Here is a 23,599-nt window from a genome sequence, read left to right as displayed (position 1 = left end):
ATTGGCTGAAGGCTCCTCCTCTGAGGACGGAGGGGTAAGGAAAGAGACCGATAGAGAGCCCTGTATCACCTTTAAGATGACCAACATTTTATTTCAGGTATAAGCTTTTGTGTGCCTGCACACTTCTTCAGAGAGAGAGAGGAGAAGGAAAGAAAGTGCCAAAGAGAGCATGCTAGAGAGAGTCCCATGGCACTTGGAGAGATCCCTCTTTCTAAGATAGGAGGGGAAGAAACCTAAGAGCACAATTCGCATTCTTTATTAGTGGAAGGGAGCAAGTGCCCAGTAGCCCCTTAACGACTACAAAATTTGTAGCAAGGCATGAGCTTTCAGGAGTTGCTGCTCACTTCTTCTGATACAGCTAGAATGTGAGTCCATTTGTCCTTATATCCTGGACAGTGAAGTGATTTCAGATACCAAAATGATAACAGCAGACATTGGTCATGAGAGAAGAAACTTGGGTCTCAATTCAGCCCAGGAGAATGCATTTTCTTGAGCTTCATTATCAGTTGCAAGTCAGCAGTCTCTCCAATCTTCCTTTGAAATTCCTCTGTAAGAGAACTGCTACTCTTACATCAGCAACTGAATGTCCTGGAAGGTTAAAATGTTCCCCTACTGGGTTTTGAATGTTGTGGTTTTTAATAGCAGTAGAAAGAATAAGAGTCCAGTAGCACCTTAAAGACTAACTAAATTTCTAGTAAGGTATGTGCTTTAGTGAATCACTGCTCACTTCGGTCAGGCTTATTTCCATTTACTCTTTGCATCTTCCTGGATTGAATCCTCCTGTACAGGTTTCCTGTCTCATTACCAATGCTGTTATCTCCATACCACTGCCCCTCTGCATATCACACCTAATCCAATCACACCTGCTATTGCCATTCAGCATCTGAAATAATCTTTATAAAGTTTACATCTCTGGTATCTTGTATTACATTTTATGGCACAAATGGCCTGGCCCTTGACAAAGAGACATTTATGTCAGATCTGGTTCTCATAACAAATAAATTCAAAACCACTGCTCTAGCTGAATTTCGAATGCTGGATTTTTGTCAACAAAAAACAGAGTTTATGTTTTCATTAAGCTTCATTCTGTATTGACAGAATAAAATTACACTCTCAAGCATAGCAGTTTTCCAAACAAATAATAAAATTACATTCTTCTTTCACCAAATATGTTTATAATGCAGATGCCTTTTTAATTGCTCTTTCACTTTTAGTTCAATACTGGAATTTTATCTGCTGTTATACATATTATGCCTTTATTTTTAAAATTTGTATGCTACTGTGAGTAACAGTAAAGAATGCTGCTTATAAATGCCCAAATTAAATAAATGTGCTTCCAACAATACCGTTCAAATGTTTCTAAGACTCATTCTCCCAGCCAATAAGGTACGGATGCACCATAAGCCAGTGCTACTGCATCTGAACCCAGAGGACCATGACACGGAGTTGACTTCTATGACCAGTCTCTTCTATATTACCAGTTGCTACTTGTAACATTGTTTTTACCATACTACCAATACAAGTTATTAAGCCTGAAAAAAGTGAAGGCAAAACAGGTTTGGAAATCACTACCTAACAGATTTGGCTTTTATAAGCATCTTAAAAATACAGAAATTGCATTTTAACCAGACCTAAAACACGCATCAAGTTTCTGAACAGATATTTAAGACAGACCACACTAATGCCCTTATGGACATCTTTTGCTTTCAATTAGAATTTTCAAAAAAATTCACACTACTATTCCAAAACGGTATGGGAGAACAAAATCAAGAGGAGAAGAACAGCACAATATATTAGCAGGGTAGCAATGCAAACTCATGTAGCTCAGGGGACCACATACTCCCAGTTGCTGTGAACTGGCCAAAAAGTTAGCCACCATTTTAAAAGCTTGGCATTATTATGTTTCTCGCCTGCTCTACAGAAATAAAGGGTTGTCTTTTCAGCAGCAAAAAGTATTGGTCGGAAGGTATCCTGCATTAACCAAACAATATTAAACATCTAGTGAAGAAAACCTTTCTGAAACGTAAAGCTAATAAATTTATTGTAAAATGCAAGGATTTTAGTAGGTTGAATGGTACTTAGCGTGCTTCTTTACAAGCATCACGGGAGAAGCGTAACATCGACAGGTTTGGGGGTGCAGTGATTGCCCAGACCCTATCTACCCGGATGAATGTATGGCATCTCAATATACGTAGAGGAGAAATTTAGTTTCTCCCACACATCTCTCTTGCAGTCAGTCTCCGGGGAAGCGGCTGCTGCCTGCTTGTGCCGCCGCGTTCCAACCTCTCCCATCTCAAGGGAAAGGAAGGGGGGGGGGGAGGAGAGTAACATAAGCGCTGCAAAGCTACGATAGCCTCCATCTCAGGCTCATTGTTTTCCAGCCCCAGGGGCCTCAGAGAAAAGCAAATGGGCGCGCGTGTGAGACGGAAGCACTCAAGTTAGCTCAGGCCGCTTTCTTGCTGCCGGAGCGCTCACTGTAACCACTCGAAGCGCCAGGCGGGAAAACTCACGGGCCGCTTGACGAGGCGCCACAGTCAACAATGGCGGAGGTTTTCCGTGCGTCTTGTAAGGCCCAGCCAGTCAGTCTCGCTCCCTCTCATACACGCACAGAAATCAGGCGCCCCCAACCCCTACAGTCCCCACCTCCGCCTGACTCGAAGCGTCGCGGCCGTGGCGGAAGCCAGGCGCGCGGAGCCTCGTCTACCTGGTTAAATTCCTCTCCCACATCGGCGTAGATATCTATGTGGTCCACGCCGTCCGCCATATTCCGCTTCTCCTCCTCCCCCACCGCTGCAGCAGCAAGCCCCGCCCGCCTCTACAGCTGCCGCAGCCAGCCGCCGCCGCCACCACAGAGGAGGGGGACTTGGGCGGGGGGGGGGAAGGGGCAAACGTCACTTCCGTGGAAACACGAGCGCTTCCGCTGGTGGACTTTGGTGTGCCTGTTGAGGCCGAGTGGAGGAGGGACGGCGGTGCAGTATTATCTCTGCTGACAGGGTCCATGTGAGGGTGTGAGTGGCAAGACGAAAATTTAGGTGCTTTCGCTATCGTCTCCCCCAAATATGTGACTCTTTATAAGGGAAGGTTCAGTCAGTATTCCATGCGTGACTACTATAATGATATCACAGGCTCGCTAGACGCCAGGAAAGTTGCTTTTACGGGTTTAAGTTGCCATGCTTCTTTATTTGGGAATCCTATTTGAAAAAAAGTTTAACTACCCATAGGTGCGTATGATTTCAAAATATTCTATGAATGTTTAACTCATAGGTGAATTTCATATATATGCTTACTTGGAAATTATTAAGCAAAAAGTTTTGGTCAAGATTGGAGATATATGTCTGTGTGGTGTAGTGATATAAATGTTTTCGAAGGACTGGTTCGAATCTCCACGCTTCCAAAAGCTCACTTGGTGACCCGATGCTCAACGTAGCCAGGTTGTTGTGAAGGTAAAATGATAGTACAGGAAAATGGTGCAAGTGGTCTTGAGCTCCTTGGAGGAAGTGAGGATAAAATATGCTAAATAATTAAAGTTTTCTCTTGTGTCATGGAATTTTTATTTCCTAATACCTGAATAGATTACAGAACTCTCAAATCATCATAGTGAGAGTAAAAAAAAAAAAGTTAACTGTGATTACAGGAAACAGTTTTATGGCACCCTGAATTTCTTCCCCTAATTTACCTGCAATCAGTTGTTCATAAGTCGTTTTCTGTCTTAGATGACCTCTTTCTTTTGCTATTCTTTATATTTTGATACCATTTGATGATACCATTGAATATTCTTCCTTCATTTTGCATATCTTGCCAAGATTTTATTTTGCTGTGGCTTGTCATGGTTATAGGTTAGATTATGTTTTTCCCACTGCTACTTGCATCACAGTAAGTGTTGATTGGAGATGTCAATGGTGAAGTGGGCCCTATATTTTTCTTGCTCCTGATTCACTCTTTTCCTCAATTCTGAATCTGACACAACATCAGTCCTTGCCTTTAAAATCCCAGTAACATTTAACTTAGTACGCATCTCCCTCCCATGCAACAATTCTGCTGGGGATCTTTGTGTTGTGGCATGCCTTGTTGCCCTATATACTTGTAAAAAATCAGTTGTAAAGGTAACCCATGCCCTTCCTTCCAATTTAGAAGGTCCTTCCTTCCAAGAAAGAAGGTCGACTCTGATGTGTAATCCATTAGCAAATTCTGTTCCAGGCATTGAAACAGGGATGTCAAACTCTTTTATTATGTGGGCTGGATCTGACATAAATGAAAGACTGGATCATGAGGACATGAATACATTGTGAAAGAAACAGTTCACATTGCTTTCCTGCTGAGAAAGACTGAAAGACTGAGGGTATGAATTCAGTGAAAAGTGGGAGGGAACCCAGTTGCACCCAGGAGAACCCTGGCAAAATTAGCTTAACCAAACACAGAGAGAGAGAGTAGCAAAGCAAAAAGCTCTTACCTTGAATAAAACTTAGTTGGTCTTTGTGGTGTATGTCCCTTCAAGAGGGTTATATATAAGTTAACATAGGAAGTAGGGAGTGAACCTTGCAGCTGTGGCGGTAGTTTTCAGTAGGGAAGGGGACCCAAAGGAGTTGATCTCTGATAATGGCACCCAATTTACTTCTGTGGAATTTGAAACATTCCTTGCGGAGCGAAATATTATACACAGGAGGTCATCAGTGTATTATCCGCAAGCTAATGGAGAGATTGAACGATTTAATAGAAGTTTGAAAGATAGCTTGCAAACAGCTAAATTGGAAGGAAGGGCATGGGTTACCTTTACAACTGATTTTTTACAAGTATATAGGGCAACAAGGCATGCCACAACACAAAGATCCCCAGCAGAATTGTTGCATGGGAGGGAGATGCGTACTAAGTTAAATGTTACTGGGATTTTAAAGGCAAGGACTGATGTTGTGTCAGATTCAGAATTGAGGAAAAGAGTGAATCAGGAGCAAGAAAAATATAGGGCATATACAGATAGACGTAGAGGTGCTAAGGATGTTAAGTTTGAGTGTGGCTCTTTTGTTAGAGTAAGGAGACCGGGAATTTTATGAAAGGGGGAATGTCGGTTCACCCCACCCCTCGAAGTTATTGAGAGGAGAGGACCATATACCTATAAATTAGCAGATGGGCGAGTATGGAATGCGTCTCATTTGGTATCTGCATATTCTAGCAGAAGGAGTTTTGAATTAGACGACTCTCCTTTGTTATCAGGGATTCAGAATGAGGCTGGTCCTGTTTGTGAGGGGACTAATTCAAGGGATCAGCCGGAACTCTTAGATACACCTCAAGAGACACTAGTACCACAACCATTACCATCTCAAGAGGCACCGCCAGCTGCAGCAACAGAGAGGATGAGAAGAACAAGACAACCACCTGTTTGGATGAAGGACTATGTTATAAATTGACAAAGGGGGAGATGTGGTGTATGTCCCTTTAAGAGGGTTGTATTACAAGTTAAGATAGGAAGTAGGGAGTGAACCTTGCAGCTGTAAGACATGGTTTTATGTTGTGTGTATTGACTAACTTGGAGAACATAAAACAGACTTGAAGACCGACGTGGAGGCTTTATTCAAGAAACATAACAGTCTTAAAGGCGCCTTTTATATTTTTCTTATGCAGCTGTGCTAGCCAAGCAAAGCATCCTCTAACTCTTTCCCTCTCTCCATTCCCCAAGGAAGGAGGAGCCTCAGCCAATGGAGGAGCTTGGCTCTATAGCTCTGCTGTGCAGTTGAGAGAGCCTGGTACCCCAGGCTCTGTAGCTTTGCTGTGCAATTGAGAGAGGACATAAATTGAGAGAGGACATAAACAAAAATTGTGCTTATTGTTGTAATCAAACTACTCTGAAAATGCTGAACATTTCTTATTTTGTTTTTTCTACAACACAGTTGCTTTCCTTTTTAAATATTAAAGTTACAGGCAATTGATACAACTATAATATAAATTCACAGATTCAGTCTCAATCTTAAAACAGTAAATATAAAATTGCCATTCACATGAAACGGGAAAATATATACAAGGTTCCACTCCAACCTAAACGTTCATTTCCAAAAGTCTTGAAAGATTTCCATAACACACTCCATGTGTTGCAAATGCTCCTCTTCATAAATTGAAAGGCTTAATGTGGTCCCTCCCGCAATTTCCACAGACAGGCTGCTAGCTTCCTTGTTGTCAGGTTTCGAAGGGAGCTTGATCACGGCTATTTTCTGTCCAAACCTGCTGGCATGTAACTTGCCATTTACACTTGGACCAGCCGTCTCAAATCTTTCTCTCAAGAACACAGGAGAGCTACAGAGCCGTTGGCTGAAGCTCCTCCTCCTCCTCCCTTGGAAAAGAGGGAAGGGGAAAGGGGGAAAGCGAGAGGCTGCTTTGCTTGGCTGCCTCATTTACACAGGAGAAATACAAATAGCATTGACAAAGCAAGCTGCAATGAAAAAAACAGAAGAGAGGGAGAAGGAAACAGATGACAGCCAGTTGCTTGCAGGCCACATACAAGCCCTGTGGATCAGGCTGTATGTTTGACACCCCTGCATTAAAGCCTTCTCATTATTTTATTCTTTCATAAACTTTTGTGGACTAGATGACATTGATAAAGTTTGCTCTAGCTTTTGAAAGTTTATGCTAAAATAATATACAACAGTCCTGTTTACTGTAGTTATAACAGGTGAATACAGTTACTCTGTGTTGATAATTATTCTGTTATTTACAGAGAAAAAAATCAATACAATATTTTCAAATGTGAAACTGTTAAGAATTCCAAAGGACTAGCCATGTTAAGCTGCTGCAGCAAAAATAAATAGTAGTCCTGCTGCACCTTAAAAATGTACAAACATTATTCTTTTTCTCTATGTATATTTTTATTATTATTATACATTATCCGTTTCTCTACATGGTTTCTGATATCCATTTTACATTTTCCCCCAACCCACCCCCCTTAGTCTATACATCCTTTTCTTCTTCCAGCCAGGGACAAAGGACTTGAAGCTTCCACTGAATGTCCACTCTCCTTTCTTCCTTCGCCCATTTCAGATAGGTCCGCCACTTTTCTTTAATTCTTGATCTTCTTTCTTCCCATGATTCTTCTTGCGACATTATAGCAGCTATATCTGACTGGACAAAATCAAAGAGGTAGTTATGCCAAGTTCTTTCCTTCCATTTACTTTTATCCTTCCATCCTGCCGCTATTACCGCTTTACCCGCTGATATCATTGCTTTTAGTAAATCTTGATTGTTCTTCCCTATTTTTTCATTCCCTAATAAACTCATCTGCATTAGTTCAAAGTTAATTCTCGGCTCTACCTGAAAGAATTTCTTTATCATTCCCACTACCATATCCCATAGTTTCTTGGCCTCAGGACACTCCCACCATGTACAAACATTATTCCACTATAAGCTTTCATAGACTGGCGCTCACTTTTTCAGACACTTCAGATATTGGTGGTGGTGGAAAATGCCATCAAGTTGCAGCCAACTTATGCTGGCCCCTCATGGGGTTTTCAAGGCAAGAGACAAGCAGAGTTAGTTTCCCATGGCCTGCAGCAACATTGCATTTCCTTGTTGGTCTCCAGTCCCAGTACTAAGCAGGGCCAGCCCTATTTAGCTTCCATGATTTCTTCAAATATATTAGACGTAGGAAACCAGCCAGGGAGGCAATGGGGCCCTTGGATGATCATGGGGTAAAAGGATTACTGAAGGAGGATAGGGAAATGGCTGAGAAGCTGAATGCATTTTTTGCCTCTGTCTTCACTGTGGAAGATGAGAACTTTTTGCCCGCTCCAGAACCACTAATTTTGGAAGGGGTGTTGAAAGACCTGAGTCATATTGAGGTGACAAAAGAGGAGGTCCTACAACTGATAGACAAATTAAAAACTAATAAGTCACCGGGTCCTGATGGCATACATCTGAGAGTTCTGAAAGAACTCAAAGTTGAACTTGTGGATCTTCTGACAAAAATATGTAATCTTTCATTGAAATCTGCCTCCGTTCCTGAAGACTGGAAGGTAGCAAATGTCACCCCCATCTTTAAAAAGGGTTCCAGAGGAGATCCGGGAAATTACAGGCCAGTCAGTCTGACTTCAATACCGGGAAAGTTGGTAGAAAGCATTATCAAGGACAGAATGAGTAGGCACATTGATGAACACGTGTCATTGAGGAAGACTCAGCATGAGTTCTGTAAGGGAAGATCTTGCCTCACTAACCTGTTACGTTTCTTTGAGGGGGTGAACAAACATGTGGACAAAGGAGACCCGATAGATGTTGTTTACCTTGACTTCCAGAAAGCTTTTGATAAAGTTCCTCATCAAAGGCTCCTTAGAAAGCTTGAGAGTCATGGAGTAAAAGGACAGGTCCTCTTGTGGATCAAAAACTGGCTGAGTAATAGGAAGCAGAGAGTGAGTATAAATGGGCAGTCTTCGCAGTGGAGGACGGTAAGCAGTGGGGTGCCACAGGGCTCGGTACTGGGTCCCATGCTCTTTAACTTGTTCATAAATGAGTTAGAGTTGGGAGTGAGCAGTGAAGTGGCCAAGTTTGCGGATGACACGAAATTGTTCAGGGTAGTGAGAACCAGAGAGGATTGTGAGGACCTCCAAAGGGACCTGTTGAGGCTGGGTGAGTGAGCGTCAACATGGCAGATGCAGTTTAGTGTGGCCAAGTGCAAAGTAATGCACATTGGGGCCAAGAATCCCAGCTACAAATGCAAGTTGATGGGGTGTGAACTGGCAGAGACTGACCAAGAGAAAGATCTTGGGGTCGTGGTAGATAACTCACTGAAAATGTCAAGACAGTGTGCGTTTGCAATAAAAAAGGCCAACGCCATGCTGGGAATTATTAGGAAGGGAATTGAAAACAAATCAGCCAGTATCATAATGCCCCTGTATAAATCGATGGTGCAGTCTCATTTGGAGTGCTGTGTGCAGTTCTGGTTGCCGCATCTCAAAAAGGATATTATAGCATTGGAAAAAGTCCAGAAAAGGGCAACTAGAATGATTAAAGGGCTGGAATACTTTCCCTATGAAGAAAGGTTGAAACGCTTGGGACTCTTTAGCTTGGAGAAACGTCGACTGCGGGGTGACATGATAGAGGTTTACAAGATAATGCATGGGATGGAGAAAGTAGAGAAAGAGGTACTTTTCTCCCTTTCTCACAATACAAGAACTCGTGGGCATTCAATGAAATTGCTGAGCAGACAGGTTAAAACGGATAAAAGGAAGTACTTCTTCACCCAAGGGGTGATTAACATGTGGAATTCACTGCCACAGGAGGTGGTGGCGGCCACAAGCATGGCCACCTTCAAGAGGGGTTTAGATAAAAATATGGAGCAGAGGTCCATCAGTGGCTATTAGCCACAGTGTGTGTGTGTGTGTGTGTGTGTGTGTGTGTGTGTATAAAAAAATTTTGGCCACTGTGTGACAGAGTGTTGGACTGGATGGGCCATTGGCCTGATCCAACATGGCTTCTCTTATGTAACTGGGTTAGTATGAATTCTTACTAGTGGTCAGGGCCATAACTGGGCAGGGGCATTAGAGCTGTGCCCCCTCTCAAATCTGCCACACAAACCTCTCCTGGTCCCCAACCCCCCTTTCCTCTCCCCTGCTGCCCACCAGCTTGAATGACTCCTCCAGCTGTGCTGGTGAACCCTTAAAGAGAGGCATCGGTGGTGGCAGCACCTCGGCAGGAGGAGGAGGGAAGGAAGCATGGGCAAGCTGAGCCCAGCCAGGTGCCTGTTTATGCTAAAGTGGCTCTCCACTGGCCCACCTGCACCACCAAGGTGGCGCCCTCTCACTTGGCCCAGTGGCCTGTGCAGGTGCCAGCACAGCCAGAGACCCTGTGGGCCTGCCAAATGACTGGGCCAGCTGCTGGGGCAGCTCAGTTTGCCATACTGCACACCCACCCACCATGGCTCAGAGCTAGTTTCTCTGAGTCCCTCCTACTGGACTGCAACACAGGGGGTGGAGAAGGAGGCTGGTGGTGATGGCAGTGGTTCTCATTTTCTCAATTTAATTAATGGAGCAAATTTAATTTAGCTTCAGTAATTAAATTAGCATTCCTTAGTGCCCCCTCCAGAAAAAAAAATCCTAGATAACAGGCCTGCTAGTGGACATTTTATGTAAGAGCAGGGCTTTTTTTGAGCAGGAACGCAGTTCCAGCTGGCTTGGTGTCAGGGGTGTGGCCTAATATGCAAATGAGCTGCTGGGCTTTTTCTACAATAAAGCCCTGTGTGAAACAATGGTGATGTCAGGGGATGTGGCCTAATGTGCAAATGAGTTCCTGCTGGGCTTTTTCTACCAAAAAAGCCCTGTGTAAGAGGATGGGGAGAAGGATTAAGAGTCCATGAAATGCAAGAAAAACGGATAGCTTATTATATTCCACTTTGTACTTATTGTATATTGTGGCTTCTTGAGAGTGCTGTTTTTCCCCTCATCTTCCATAAAATGACTGCCACTGGGGATTCAGACTCAGATTTTATCTGAAAAAAAATGGGTTCTGGTCCACAAAAGCTCATACTGGAATAAAATGTTTGTTAGTCTTTATGAAGTCACAGAACTCCATTTATTTGTGTGGTTTTTTTAGAAATCCTGGCTTAACTGAACTGTAGCAAAATACACAGGCAATTGCTAGATTGATTCTGAAGCTATTGATTAACTTAATTCTGTTGTCATACATTGTTCCTACAGTAGATGTCTCTCTGTCATTCTCCTTCAACTCTTTTCTTCTTCACCTAGGAATGAAGTCTATGAATTCTTGAGGGAACAGATTCCAGAGAAATAACTGTTACTTTTTACTCCTAAGAACATTTTCCTGGGATCAACCTCACTGAACGGAACAGGAGGATTCTGTTTTGGATTGTTCATTGTCTGCAGCAGCCTAAATAACGCCAGGAGTTTTGTGGGATCTTAAAGACTAACAATTGTATTGTGGCTAAAGCTTTTGTGGCTCAGATCCCAGTTTGTCAGAGGAACTGTGTCTGGCAAAGGGAGGTCTGGCTCATGAAAGACCATGCACAATAAATTCAAAAGTCTTGGATGCGCCATAAGACTCTTTATGTGAACAAAAGGGTTTTTTGCTTATAGTATTATGTCTTTTTGTGTACACGTACAAGTGATACCCAAATGTTTGGTTCTTCAGATGAAATGTCTTGAGGGCTTTAAAAAAAAGGGGGGGGGGAGAACAGCCTTTCTATTGTAAAGAATAGGGAAGAGGCGTCAAACTCATTTGTTACAAGGGCTGGATCTCACATGTCACTTTACCAGCTGGGCCATGTGTGCCACAAAATGTAATGCCAGGTACCAGAGATACAAACTTTATAAAGGACACAGGGAAGTCCAATTAAAAATACTATTTTAAGTCAAAATATAAATAAAAGCAATTGTTTCCTATTAGTGAAAGTAATTGATTTACTGGGGAACCCACAAAAGCCACAATAAATGTATTTAATCATATGCAGGACTAGTTCCCCCCTCAAGGGACACCATAAAAGAGGGGGGGTGTTATCTTACATTTTCATACAAATGAGTTCCTTTTTGTATATATAGCATTATTAAAAGACAAATAATCTTCCTTGCCAGTAAATAGTTTTTCAGCAATGCTTCCCATATGCCCAGTCGCAGCAGCCAAGCACAGCTATGATCTGTCTCTCTTTGTTTCCTCTTTTCCCCTGTCCTACCTCAGAGGATCTCAAAGAGGCACACCAGAGTCCCCCAACCACCACCCCTGAGGTGTACCACACTGAGCAACTGACCCTGGGTGACACAGACAACAGGGTCCTGGCTCGGGGGGGGGGGGCGGTCTGAACTTGCCTCTCCTAGACCCCCACCCCCAGTTCTTATACCTCCTGTGTTTCCCACAGATGCAGCAGGGCTGAGGGGAAGGCCTGATACAGAGGCTGTTTCCAAAACCTCCAGGGAGTGCTTTTTTTCCTCCCATTACTCATTTTCCCTCACAGGCTGAGAACAGATTTGGAGGGGAGAAGGCAGGTCACCATCCTCCACCTGTCCAACACCTTGCTTTGAGCCAGCATGTCTGCTGAATGGACCTTAGAACTGGTGCCTAGTGAATACTCTAACCTGGGATCCCACAGTCAAAAGGGGGATATTACACTGAAGAGTCATTGCCAGTCTCAGTAGACCTGGGGGCAAGGGCCAGCCATTTTGTTTTCCTAAGAGCATTTTCTATTGTTGGTTTCTATTTTTAGTTTCTGCTGTGATCTTTGTGCTTTTCCCTGATGCTTTATTTTTAAAATTGCATTACCAAATCCCACTATTCCTCCACCTTTCCATTTTAAACAAAACATTGCAAGAGTTTTAAGCATGTTTATATTTTAAATTAAAAATAATATCTTTGTGTTTCTCTGTGTCTTTTATAAAGTTTATATCTCCACTACATGGATTACATTTTATGATATACATGGCCTGGCCACACAAAATCCCATTTATGTCAGATCTGGCCCTCATAACAAATGAGTTCAACACCCCTGGTCTACAGAGTCTGAGAAACAGACATTAAATAAAATATTAAATAAATAAATGTGAACATTAAATAAAGTGACTGGAATTAAATTCCTGGTGGCAGCACTACATACATTAAGAGGGTAGTTGTGACAGAGACATATGGCCCATCTTGGGGATTGGTGAGAATAAGTATGTCAGGGCTGAATGAGGTTAGCATATGTGTGAGCTAAGAAATCAATATCCTTGTTAAGTCCTGGGGATTCCATTGTTCTGAGTGTTGTTATAACTTGCAAATCAGCAATTTCACTTTGTGTGTTCCTGAAGTTCCTTTGCAATAAGACAGCTACTTTGAAGTAATCCAGACAGATTTTTTTCTCTCTAAATAAAAATTCTAACAAATGCAAAAATTATCAGAATGCCGAATCTCTTGCCAGGCTCTCAACCAATGTTCCCTCTAAACTGGAGTCTTGTGTGCAAAAATTCTACCGTGTGAGCAACTGGCATTAAAATTATCAAAGATTTCAGGTTTTCACGGCTGGTAACATCATTAGGGTTTGTAGAATCTTTCGGGCTCAAGTGCCGTGTTCTACTAGAGAAAGTTTTCCTTCCAGACGTTTCGTTCTCAGCTGCGGAGAACATCCTTAGTGGCGTTGCAGCCGGAGCAGGCACTCTGACCTTCTTGGCTGCTGTGCATTACAGAAGGTCAGAGCGCCTGCTCCGGCTGCAACGCCACTGAGGATGTTCTCCGCAGCTGAGAACGAAACGTCTGGAAGGAAAACTTTCTCCAGTAGAACACGGCACTTGATCCCGAAAGATTCTACAAACCCTAATGGCATTAAAATTGTGAGCTACTGCATAAAGTAGTTTGCTCTGGGGCCATTTTTCCTGAGCTGAGACAAAAATGTGAGGTAGTGGCTTCAAAACTGAACTGGCTCACACTAACTCAACTTAGAGGGAACATTGCTCTCAACTATTTATCAGTCTCATTCTTCAATGCACAGCAGTTTGAGAAAAGTTCCAGCTGAACCTACAAATAGTTAATTAAATCCTAGAAGAAAAGCACTAGTCTTGGTCTATTGATTGGTATGTCATCACTTCTGTTATGGAGGCAGAATGCCAGAATACTTAATCCAACAACTAACTAGAATGGAGCCTTTCACAAATATGACATTTCAAGTTTGGCTGTGCTGTACTGTACAGGTTCTGCAAGGGGTATTGACATGGTTGCTAGGAGAAAAGTGATGAAACCATGAGTTGTTGAATAGGAGGAATACTTCCATTTGAGAGGGAAAAGGAATTTACTCAAAAAGAAATATAGTAAAGTTAAGTGGTTGACTTAACTTTAGATGTACGCAATATGCCAGCCAAGGTCCCCAGTATCACAATGTGCCTTTTATAAATGAATCAGTGGAGCATTGTCTGATTTCCAGTTCCTGGTTTCAAAACATCATTTCAAATTACTCTTGCACTCTGAATCACATTCCAGACAAAACACATTAAACATCAATTCTCACTGTGTTTGATATATTAATAGAGTATCATTATATAGCTAAACAAAGCAGGAGTCAATGTGCATCCTTAAGACCAACCAATTTTTATTTAGAACATAAGCTTTCGTGTGCTCTTAAGCACACTTCATCAGACGAGGAATCCATCACAGTGAGCAAAGCCATACAGAGCTGAGCAGAGCAATACATAGCTGGTAGGCAGTGGCTAAAATTAGTAGCTAAAATTAAAATTTAAAAAGTAGCTAAAATTAGCCTAGTGTAACAAGCTGGGAAGCCATGAGACACATAGAAGGAAGTCCCATCCCTGCCTATACTGGCCTCCAATCTTCCCAGCTCTGTTCCCCTTTCTCCCCACCTTTTCCACTTTCTCTTTCCATCTTTCTTTTCTTTCTCCCTCTCTACCCATTTTTCCACTTTCTCTTCCCAGGCCTTTCTTCACTTTCTGTCCTCCATCCCAACCACAGTTGATGCTTTTTCTCCCAGCCCTGCATGTATGCCAGAGACTGAAATCTAGGCGTCACTGCTAGGCAGCTCCAAAACACCAGCTCTGATCTTGTGAAATTTTCATGAGGTCTCAGTCAGAATTCTCTACTGGGGGGCACCATTTTTTAAGTTGTGAGGTTTTCATGTGAATGTGGAGATTCCCTCAGGTGTGCAGAAAAATCACATCTGAACATGTCCCCATTATGCAGGTTTTTTGATCCACGCTGTAGGGCTGTTAAGAATTAGACACCATAATTCTATATCCCCTGGTTTCAACAAAGCTGCTGTACTATTTCAGTGCCAGAGCAAGGACATCAGTATGGGAAAATGACTTGGGTGAAACTACATATGCAGGTTTTTAAAGTGATGGATCCAGGTTCTCCAGATCCAACTCAGGTTCTCTGCAGCCACACAGCACCTGAAAGGAATGATTCTTTTTTTAATGATAGACCAGATAGGCTTGAAATGCCACAGCTGGGGGAGGAAGGGTTCCTGTCCAAAACAGTGCTGGCAGCCCATATACTTTTTGTCTTTTTTTTTTTTTGCAAAATTAGGGTTTTTTACATCTTTCTTTTTTTATATATATAAAATTTTATTTACTAAAATTGTCCTTGAGATTTGGTCTATTCTCAAAAATAATGGACAGAGGCTCAGAAATTATGTCTGCAAGTTCTATTAGTATCCTTGGATGCAGTTAATCTGGCCCTGAGGACTTAGTTTCATTTAAAGAAACTAGGTACCGGTATTTACATACTACTCCTATGTCTATCCTAGGCTGCTACTCCCTTCCCTCATTGTGTGCTGCTTTTGCCGTGTTGAGTACCGTTCCCCTCACAAGAGAAGACTGAGGAAAAGTAGGAACTGTTAATCAGAATCCAAAAACAGGTTTCAATTCTTATACAGTTTTTGGTAAATTTGGTAAATTTCTAATGCATATGAAATTGCCAAGAAATATAGCTTGTTGCTCAAATTCAAAAAACTATAAACTGCCTCCCTGGCAGTTTGGCAAATAGTTATTTCTTTGTGAAAACAAGTTTTTCATATTTTATGACCCTTTTCCCTTGGGAATCATGATATTCCCAGAGCATTTGGGACCTCCATGGTATGCATGACAGATCCCACTTCAAAAATTTTGGGAACTGCTCCAGAAACATATACATTAATAAAAACTGATCTTTGTAATCAACTACTGACCCATTCAAAAGGGCCAGTAAACAGATTTTGTGATTTAGAGATAATTTCCCCAAAAACCTCTTGCCATTGAATATGACCATCAACAGTGAGAAAACTCCCCATTGAAGAAAGGGAAGAATTGCTCAGTTCCTTCTAATAGAACTTGCAGACATAATTTCTGAGCCTCTGTCCATTATTTTTGAGAATTCTTGGAGAACAGGTGAGGTGCCAGAAAACTGGAGGCGGGCAAATGTATTTTACCTTTTACTATGGAGACAGTATTATTAAATTATTGGGATGCAAAGAGTTATAATGCCAAAACAAATGTTATGTTCTCAAACTTACTTTCAGCTGCTAGAACAGTTTTAGCATATTATTGGAAAGGTACCAATATGCCAACAATTCACAGCTGGAGGAAGCGTTTATGGAACCATTTCATTTTAGGTAAAATAGCTCATAATCCGTTTATGATGCAGACTGCAAAACAGGAAGAAAACTTAAGTGCCATTTGATGTCCAGTTATAGACTACTTAATACGAAGTGTTGCTTAATAATACATTTTATAGAACTCTATTGTATTTTTAAATTGTGTATTTTTAAAGTATGGGTTGATGCTTTTGTTAATATTATTCTTCATATTTTTCTGTCTTTCCTCTTTGAACTGGTATTAGTGAGACTATGGCTGGTAACAGAAGGTTTACCTTTTTGGATGTTGATTGCTGTGGTGTTTATTGTGATGTGCATTGTTCTCAGCAAGCTCTATGGGTATTGTATTTTTGTCAGTGATTTTTCAATATTTTTTTTTTTAAAATAACTTCCTGACTGAGCAGTTTTTCAGTGGAACCGACTTCCTTGGAGATTTTCAAACAGAGGCTAAATTTCCATCTGACGGCAATGCTGATTCTGTGAATTAACCAACAAGGGACCTCAGAGGTAAGAGTGTCAATAGAAAACACCGCTGAGTATACCTTCATTAGATCTCAAAAATCAATTTACAATAATCAATCGCTCTTTTATATATAGAAATATTATTCTCCAGGCCAGATTGGCAAGGGATCCTGGAGGTTTTTGCCATCTTCTGGGCATGCAGCAGGGGTCACTGGGGAGGTACATGTTGGGAGGAGGTATTTGTAAAGTTCCTGCATTGTGCAGGAGTTGGACTAGATGACCCTGGAGGTCCCTTCCAACTCTGTTATTCTATGATTTCTACTTAACTGATGCAGAAGCAACTCCTGGGTAGATTTTTTGAGTATGATACAAACTTTCTTGGTCTGATTCATAGGTTTTGTCTCCTAAGAACATTCAAATCAGCCACCTATTCCATGGTATAGTTCCTTTTTCAGTGTTCAAGAAGTGTTTAATTTTTTACCTAGCCCTTATGTAGGCAGACCAGTTTGACAGCCCAATATCAACAGTAAGACAACCCACCTCCCCCCCCCCCCAAACTCTCCAGGAGAAAAATCGATTTTGGCTCACAGAAATGAAGTTGGCCTCTGTTCACTTTGACTCAGTGTACTCTACATGACAAAACAAATGGATATATATATATATTTCACTGCGCCTTAATCATGGTTGTGACTCATTGGTGGAACATCTGCTGTGTATTCAAATGGCCCAGTCTTTAGTCCCTCACATCTCTAGTTAGTAGGTGATGTGAAGCCCTCTGCTTGAAATTCTGGGGAGCATAGATAATATTTACCTTGATAGATCAGTGGTCTGACTCTGTATAAGGGAGCTTTATGCATTAATATGTTTTTAAGTTGCAACATTTGGGACTGGGGGCAGAGAAATTGACAGCCTTTTCTGGAATGATTAAAGCACACTAGTGGGTACAGGACCCCTTTTGAAATCTAATATAGGATAGCCAGGGCTCTTTTTTTTAGCAGGAACACACAAGAATGCAGTTCCAGCTGGCTTGGTGTCAGGGGTGTGGCCTAATATACAAATGTGTTCCTGCTGGGCTTTTTTTTACAAAAAAACAAAAGCCCTGAGGATAGCAGATATGTCATCCTGTAGGCGTGCTTCTGAACCTCAACCTGTGTTCTGTCTGAAAGAAGAAAATTGGATGGGGTCTGTGTTAATGTGGGTGAAGGATAAAGCACATTTTCATCTACATGGCTGGTCTTTGTAAATCTGTAAATCATTGTAAATATTATATGGGATGTTGTCAAATTGTAAGCCACTCTGAGCGTTTTGATAGAAAAGAATAGCAATCTATAATTTATTTATTTGGTAAAAATACTGACTTCAGTCACAAGTTTACTACAATTCGGAAATCAGTGTTGAGCAGTTTGTTTGTTTGTTTCTACTTGTATCCCACCCTCCCTGCGAATAAGCTCAGTTGAAAAGCCACTACTGCAAGTTTACATGAAGCCAAATTAATTATGTAATGAAACTCATTAGACAGATGCCAATTTGACAGATCCCCAAACATGAGTCAATAGTGTGATGGGGTGACTAAAACGGCAAATGCAATTTTGGGCTGTATCAACAGAAGTATAGTGTCCGGATCATGTCATGTGATGGTATCGCTTTACTCTGCTCTGGTAAGACCTCACCTGGAGTGTTGTGTTCAGTTTTGGGCACCACATTTTAAGAAGGATATAGACAAGCTGGAACATGTCCAGGGGAGGGTGACAAAGATGGTGAGGGGTCTGGAGACCAAGTCCTATGAGGAAAGGTTGAAGGAGCAGGGGATGTTTAGCCTGGAGAGGAAGCGACTGAGAGGTGATATGATCACCATCTTCAAGTACTTGAAAGATTGTCTTATAGAGGATGGTGTGGAATTGTTTTCTGTGGCCCCAGAAGGTAGGACCAGAACCAATGGGTTGAAATTAAAAGAGTTTCCGGCTTAACATTAGGAAGAACTTCCTGACCGTTAGAGCGATTCCTCAGTGGAACAGGCTTCCTCGGGAGGTGGTGGGCTCTCCTTCCTTGGAGGTTTTTAAACAGAGGCTAGATGGCCATCTGACTGCAATGAGGATCCTGTGAATTTAGGGGGAGGTGTTTGTGAGTTTCCTGCATTGTGCAGGGGGTTGGACTAGATGACCCTAGAGGTCCCTTCCAACTCTATGATTCTATTAATTGATATAATTATGCAATCAAATCTGATGTATTAAGATGCAAACAATTTGAATCAGTGCCACCCCATACTAGGCTAGATAGACTAGTTGCAAAATAGGAAAATAATGCAACAATAATGGCAGAAAGGCTTACAGGATAGTAATAGACAGGAACAAAGTACATGCCAGCTATGAAGAGTAGGAAAAGTTGTCACTGTTCACTGGTGTTCTCTTCCAGATCTCATCTAGGCTTAGAACATTTCTTCCAGTACTATAGCTGCCTTTATGAGCTGATTAGTGCAATTTTGAGAACTAGACATTTCATGGAATAATAAGTTTCCCAAAGGTTTGATGTTTCAGTGCATATAATACAGGAAACGTAAACTAGTCCAACGTGCAAATCAGTGATAAATTAGAACAATATTGAAAATCTGTTAATAAAAATCATTTTAAAATAAGAGCAATAGATCACATTCAAAGATTCTCTCATTAGGTTTCCAGAATGTTTATCTTGGGGTCTGGCACCATGGTCTTCATTAAAAACTGAGATGAGATCGAAGGTTTCAGCTAGTTGCTCTGAATTAGAATGACACTATAACATTTTCATTATTAAAGTGAATGTCAAATGACTAGTGATGGACAAAACCCATCTGTAGCAAGACAGGTCCAAGGCCTAATTACTTCTAATTTTTTATCAGTTTCAAAACCTTGATTAAATAATGAGATAGGATTAATTTAAAAATCAAGTCCATTTGAATCCACTTTTAATTGGCTTCTTGCCATTGAGCCTTCCATATTCAGTGCCCCCAAGTTTTTCTCAATGGGGACTAGCAGCATCCTTTTAAAAAGTGCAACTAAACCAAAACCACAAAGCGTACATAAGAAATCTCAGGTTTATAAACCATTAGAGTTCAGTAACCAAGAATTACAGAATTCTTCCCAAAGAAACATAAAGATTAGAATTAGATTGGAAGTCAGAGTAATTGTTGCATAGAGCATTAACAGAAGCCTAAATGGATATATAGCACTTTGACAAATAGCACATGAGTTTAAGTTCAGTGGAGAAGAATTTTCCAAGCTGTTGGTCCTGGCTCAAAAATGGGTTTTGAAGCCTGTGAAAGTGGGTCCCAGGCTTTTGTGCTTTAATGGATTGTGCATACTGGGTTGTTTTTTTAAGAGAGCCAGAATACCAGGTAAATTTGGACATGTGGTTACCTATGCTAAAAATGGTATAGCAGAGAACACAAGAGCTAATAGTATGTGTGAATACTTTCCCCCTATCACAAGTTGTAGATCAGCAGCTGACACTTGTATGAGAGATATTTACTGACCTACACGTTGCGGCCCTAAAACAAGAAGAAGCCCGACACACTTACCTCATATCTAGACTAAACTCCAGTGCGGAACCTTGTAGTTGTTAGCTGCCATCACTGAGATCTGAGCAAAAGAAAAGAAGCAGCCAAAGGATCCTTACATTGCTCTGTGACCAGACATCATAGAGAACCCCCACTCTAAGCCACCCTTTAAATTAGTGTTTTAACCAATGGAAAACTCACGTGAGCCACTTTGAAAGGCCTTCATTTTTTTACGGGAAAGGCAAATCAAAACACAACAAACTAATACATAAGTCTTTCAACTCAGAAACCAAGCAAGAAACTTTTGTGCTTTGTCACTACTTATTGGACAAAGGGAGCTTTCAAGAGCTCATATCCTGAAAATCTTGTTGGTCTCTAAGGGGCTCCTGGACTCATACCTAGCTACCACTACTTATGTAACATTTATTTATCAAATTTATGTTGCTGTGAGTGATATATTAAAAATATTCAATGATGTGTAGACAGACTCCAAATGTACATGTAGGTCCAATGGGCCTGCTAGAATATAATACAAGCAGTCATTATAGGTTCATATATTTCACTCTGGTCCCAAAGACAACATCTTTGTTTGCAGCACCTGACAGTGTTTTGAGGAGCAACATGAATTGAAACAAAAGAGCAAGACAGAAGAGTCAGGTCTATTCCTTTCTATATTTAATACATTTATAAGATTGCCTTTCCCAAAGATATGTGGGCCCAAACCAAGTCACCACAAGAAACTCAGCACACAATTCTCAACACAGCGGAATTAAAACAACCAGCTGGGTGGGGAGTACAAAAAGGTTCAACAGAGACTGCTATCTTTCAAAATACCAGCAGAGCAATCTCCTTGATGAGCTAAAGGCTCTTCCATAGAGTTCTGTTCTATAAGCCCTCTGAAACTGCATAGAAGTATGTAGATATTGGGAGGCTATTCCCTAAACTATGGCAGTAGCCACAGAAAACCCCCACAAATGAGTGGCAGAACATATTTCTTAGGATTCAGAGCAACTAAAAGATACCACTCAAATGAGTCTAGAAGGAAGACAATGGACATTAATAACAGAAGGAAGGAAACAGCCAATAGTCACAAGGGAGGTCAAGAAGTTATTAAGAGGGCAAGGAACACTTAAAAGAATTTCTGCCTTTTAAATGTTCCTCCCTTCACATCATTCCTGACTGTTTCTGGGATCATGCTTCTGAACTGGGATTATTGTTTTCATAATGTATCTTTTTTGTAATTGTAGCATATTCAAATGTACAGTTTGGTAGCAGGTATAGATAAATGTCATCATGCCAATAATCTTTTATATTAGCAGAGGACTGAGCAATATGATCATTACACAGCTTTGCCTTGGTCACTGTCCCATCAGTGCATTCTTGTATTAAATTCTAAATTACACATCATATATCTCTGAAATGACTGTTATTTCAAAAATCAGACTACCTGTCCAATGGTAGAATGGGATATTTGTCCAAGATGGTAACTCCACAAGGGGTGACAGGTTGCCAGCAAGTTGCCAGGTAGCCTTATCACAAGTATCATTTTCTAGTCCTTAGGTCACCCTTCAGCTCATTGTGGATGCCCTGCTTCCACTGCCTGAATCAACAGCCAAATAAGCTAGACTGCTGTTCCAAAATACCTGGAAGACAGACTCTGCATTAATAGCAAAAAGAAAACTCAGAAGTGCATATTGGATATATGCAAGTCTGGAAGTTCCCATGTGTTTGTACATTAAATATCTGAGGCTGTTCTCAAAGAAATGTTTGTTTTTGTATTTTCCTCTTCTATTACCTGAATGAAAACCCTACAATGATATATTCAGTTTTAAAATAGCTGTCTTCTGCTTTCCATGCTCATGGAATCACACATTTCAGACTATTGCCAAAGAATGGGGATGCTGAGGTACTTTTAAGCATTGTCAGAAGAACTGACGGTGGAGAGAATGTCTGGATGTATGACCCAAGCCTTTTAGATTTTAACCTGAATGGAAACAGATATACAAAACAGGACAGACTTCATAAATCAGCATGATGAGGGCAGTTGCTGAGCCCTGACTGCTGGAGACTGTTGAGTCAGTCTGCCATTCCTCTTGGAGGCAGTGGAAAAATCAGTACTGTATTTACTTGAAAGGAAGACAACCCTGAATGTAAAATAACCCCCTTTAAAAATGCTATCACAAAAAAAAAAGTATTGCTGGGTATAACTGCAACTTGTATGCAAATAGATCCAGGTGGGCAGCCATGTTGGTCTGAAGCAATAGAATAAAGTTGGAGTCCAGTAGCACCTTTAAGACCAACAAAGGTTTATTCAGAATGTAAACTTTCATGTGCATGCACACTTTATCAGAAAATGAAATGGGGTACAATGAGCAGTGCTACATATAGCTGGCGGGCAGTGGTTAAGCATGCAAAATAGCACAAAGTTAGAATCCAATGGCAAAATGGAGAAATCAACAAATTGAAAGAATAACAAGTTTGATCTGGATAGCATCAATTGTGTAGGAAAACAACAAAGGCAACAAACATGCCAGAATTAGAGAATGATGGTGAGAGTCCAACGTCACAAGGCAATGAATGTAGAGCCTGTTAATTGCTCAATTTCTCCTCAAGCATGGGTTAAATTGAAAACTTCTTTTTTCTTAGAGGCGTTTCTGTCCGCCTAATATACTTTTTAACATGTAGCATAGCATTGTAAACATCATTCCAGTTTGCCAATACAAAACAGAATACATTAGAATACAGTAGAAGATGGGTTTAGCATATGTAATGAGATGAATAACCAATATCTCTGATTCCAGTTTGTCAATACAAAAAAAATACATTATTCTGGTACACTATACTAAAAGAGAAATACAGTGGATGTATAACTCTACTTGGTGAGAATGGGTTTAGCATATGTAATGAGATAAGAAACCAATGTCCCTGTTCAGTCTGGAGGAGGTGTTTGTTCCAAGTTTCATAATAACTTGTAATTCAGCAGTTTTTCTTTCTATTCTGTTCTTGAAATTCCTTTGCAGAAAAACAGCTACTTTGAGATTACCCATTGAATTTCCTGGAAGGTTGAAGTATTCTCCTACAGGCTTCTCAGTTTTGCAGTTCCAGATGTCAGATTTTTGTCCATTTATCCTTTGGTGTAGGGTTTGTCTTGTTTGCCCCATGTACAGAGCTGAAGTGCATTGTTGGCATTCAATGGCATATATAATGGAAGATTCAGTTCTCTACATAGGGCAATCCAGAACTGACTTGTGCAGCTAGGTACCATTCCGATTTCACTTGAGAGGCAGACTGCAGTATATATCTGGGATAATATCTTAACTGTTTCATGAATGCCACCTTTATTTTTCTGATATAAGTCAATAGTTCACATTAATTTTGATGATACAAAGTCATTGCTAATTTAAAAAGTAGAATTCTTCACAGAGAACACCATGGGTTGGATCCACCCAACATGTCCGCTCTATCTCACGTAATTAACCACCTTAGTTACTGCAGCTTCCATATCACATGGCTTTTGCTCATGCAAGTCTCATGATCTTCTTTTTGGTGGTCAAAAATGACCTTCTAATCCATTTTTC

The 23,599-nt window shown here is 41.0% G+C and overlaps 1 protein-coding gene across 4 annotated transcripts in view; it reads right to left on the bottom strand.

Annotated features, from left to right (window-relative positions):
* Positions 1–2,871, bottom strand: part of CPSF6 (cleavage and polyadenylation specific factor 6) — a 42,361-nt gene extending 39,490 nt beyond the window's left edge. For 3 of the 4 annotated variants that reach the window (XM_060245056.1, XM_060245057.1, XM_060245058.1), the window contains exon 1: positions 2,705–2,870. In XM_060245056.1, coding sequence (XP_060101039.1) covers positions 2,705–2,764 — 60 coding nt within the window. In that variant the 5' untranslated portion in view covers positions 2,765–2,870. Of the gene's footprint in view, positions 1–2,704 lie in introns of all 4 variants that reach the window. The other variant, XM_060245059.1, reaches the window with a different exon arrangement.
* Between the last annotated feature and the right edge of the window lie 20,728 nt (positions 2,872–23,599).

Source organism: Heteronotia binoei, chromosome 8 (genome assembly GCF_032191835.1).
Source record: "Heteronotia binoei isolate CCM8104 ecotype False Entrance Well chromosome 8, APGP_CSIRO_Hbin_v1, whole genome shotgun sequence".
Classification (NCBI taxonomy): domain Eukaryota; kingdom Metazoa; phylum Chordata; class Lepidosauria; order Squamata; family Gekkonidae; genus Heteronotia; species Heteronotia binoei.
Note: the sequence above shows the minus strand (reverse complement) of the source record. Positions and strands in the feature narration are given on the sequence as shown.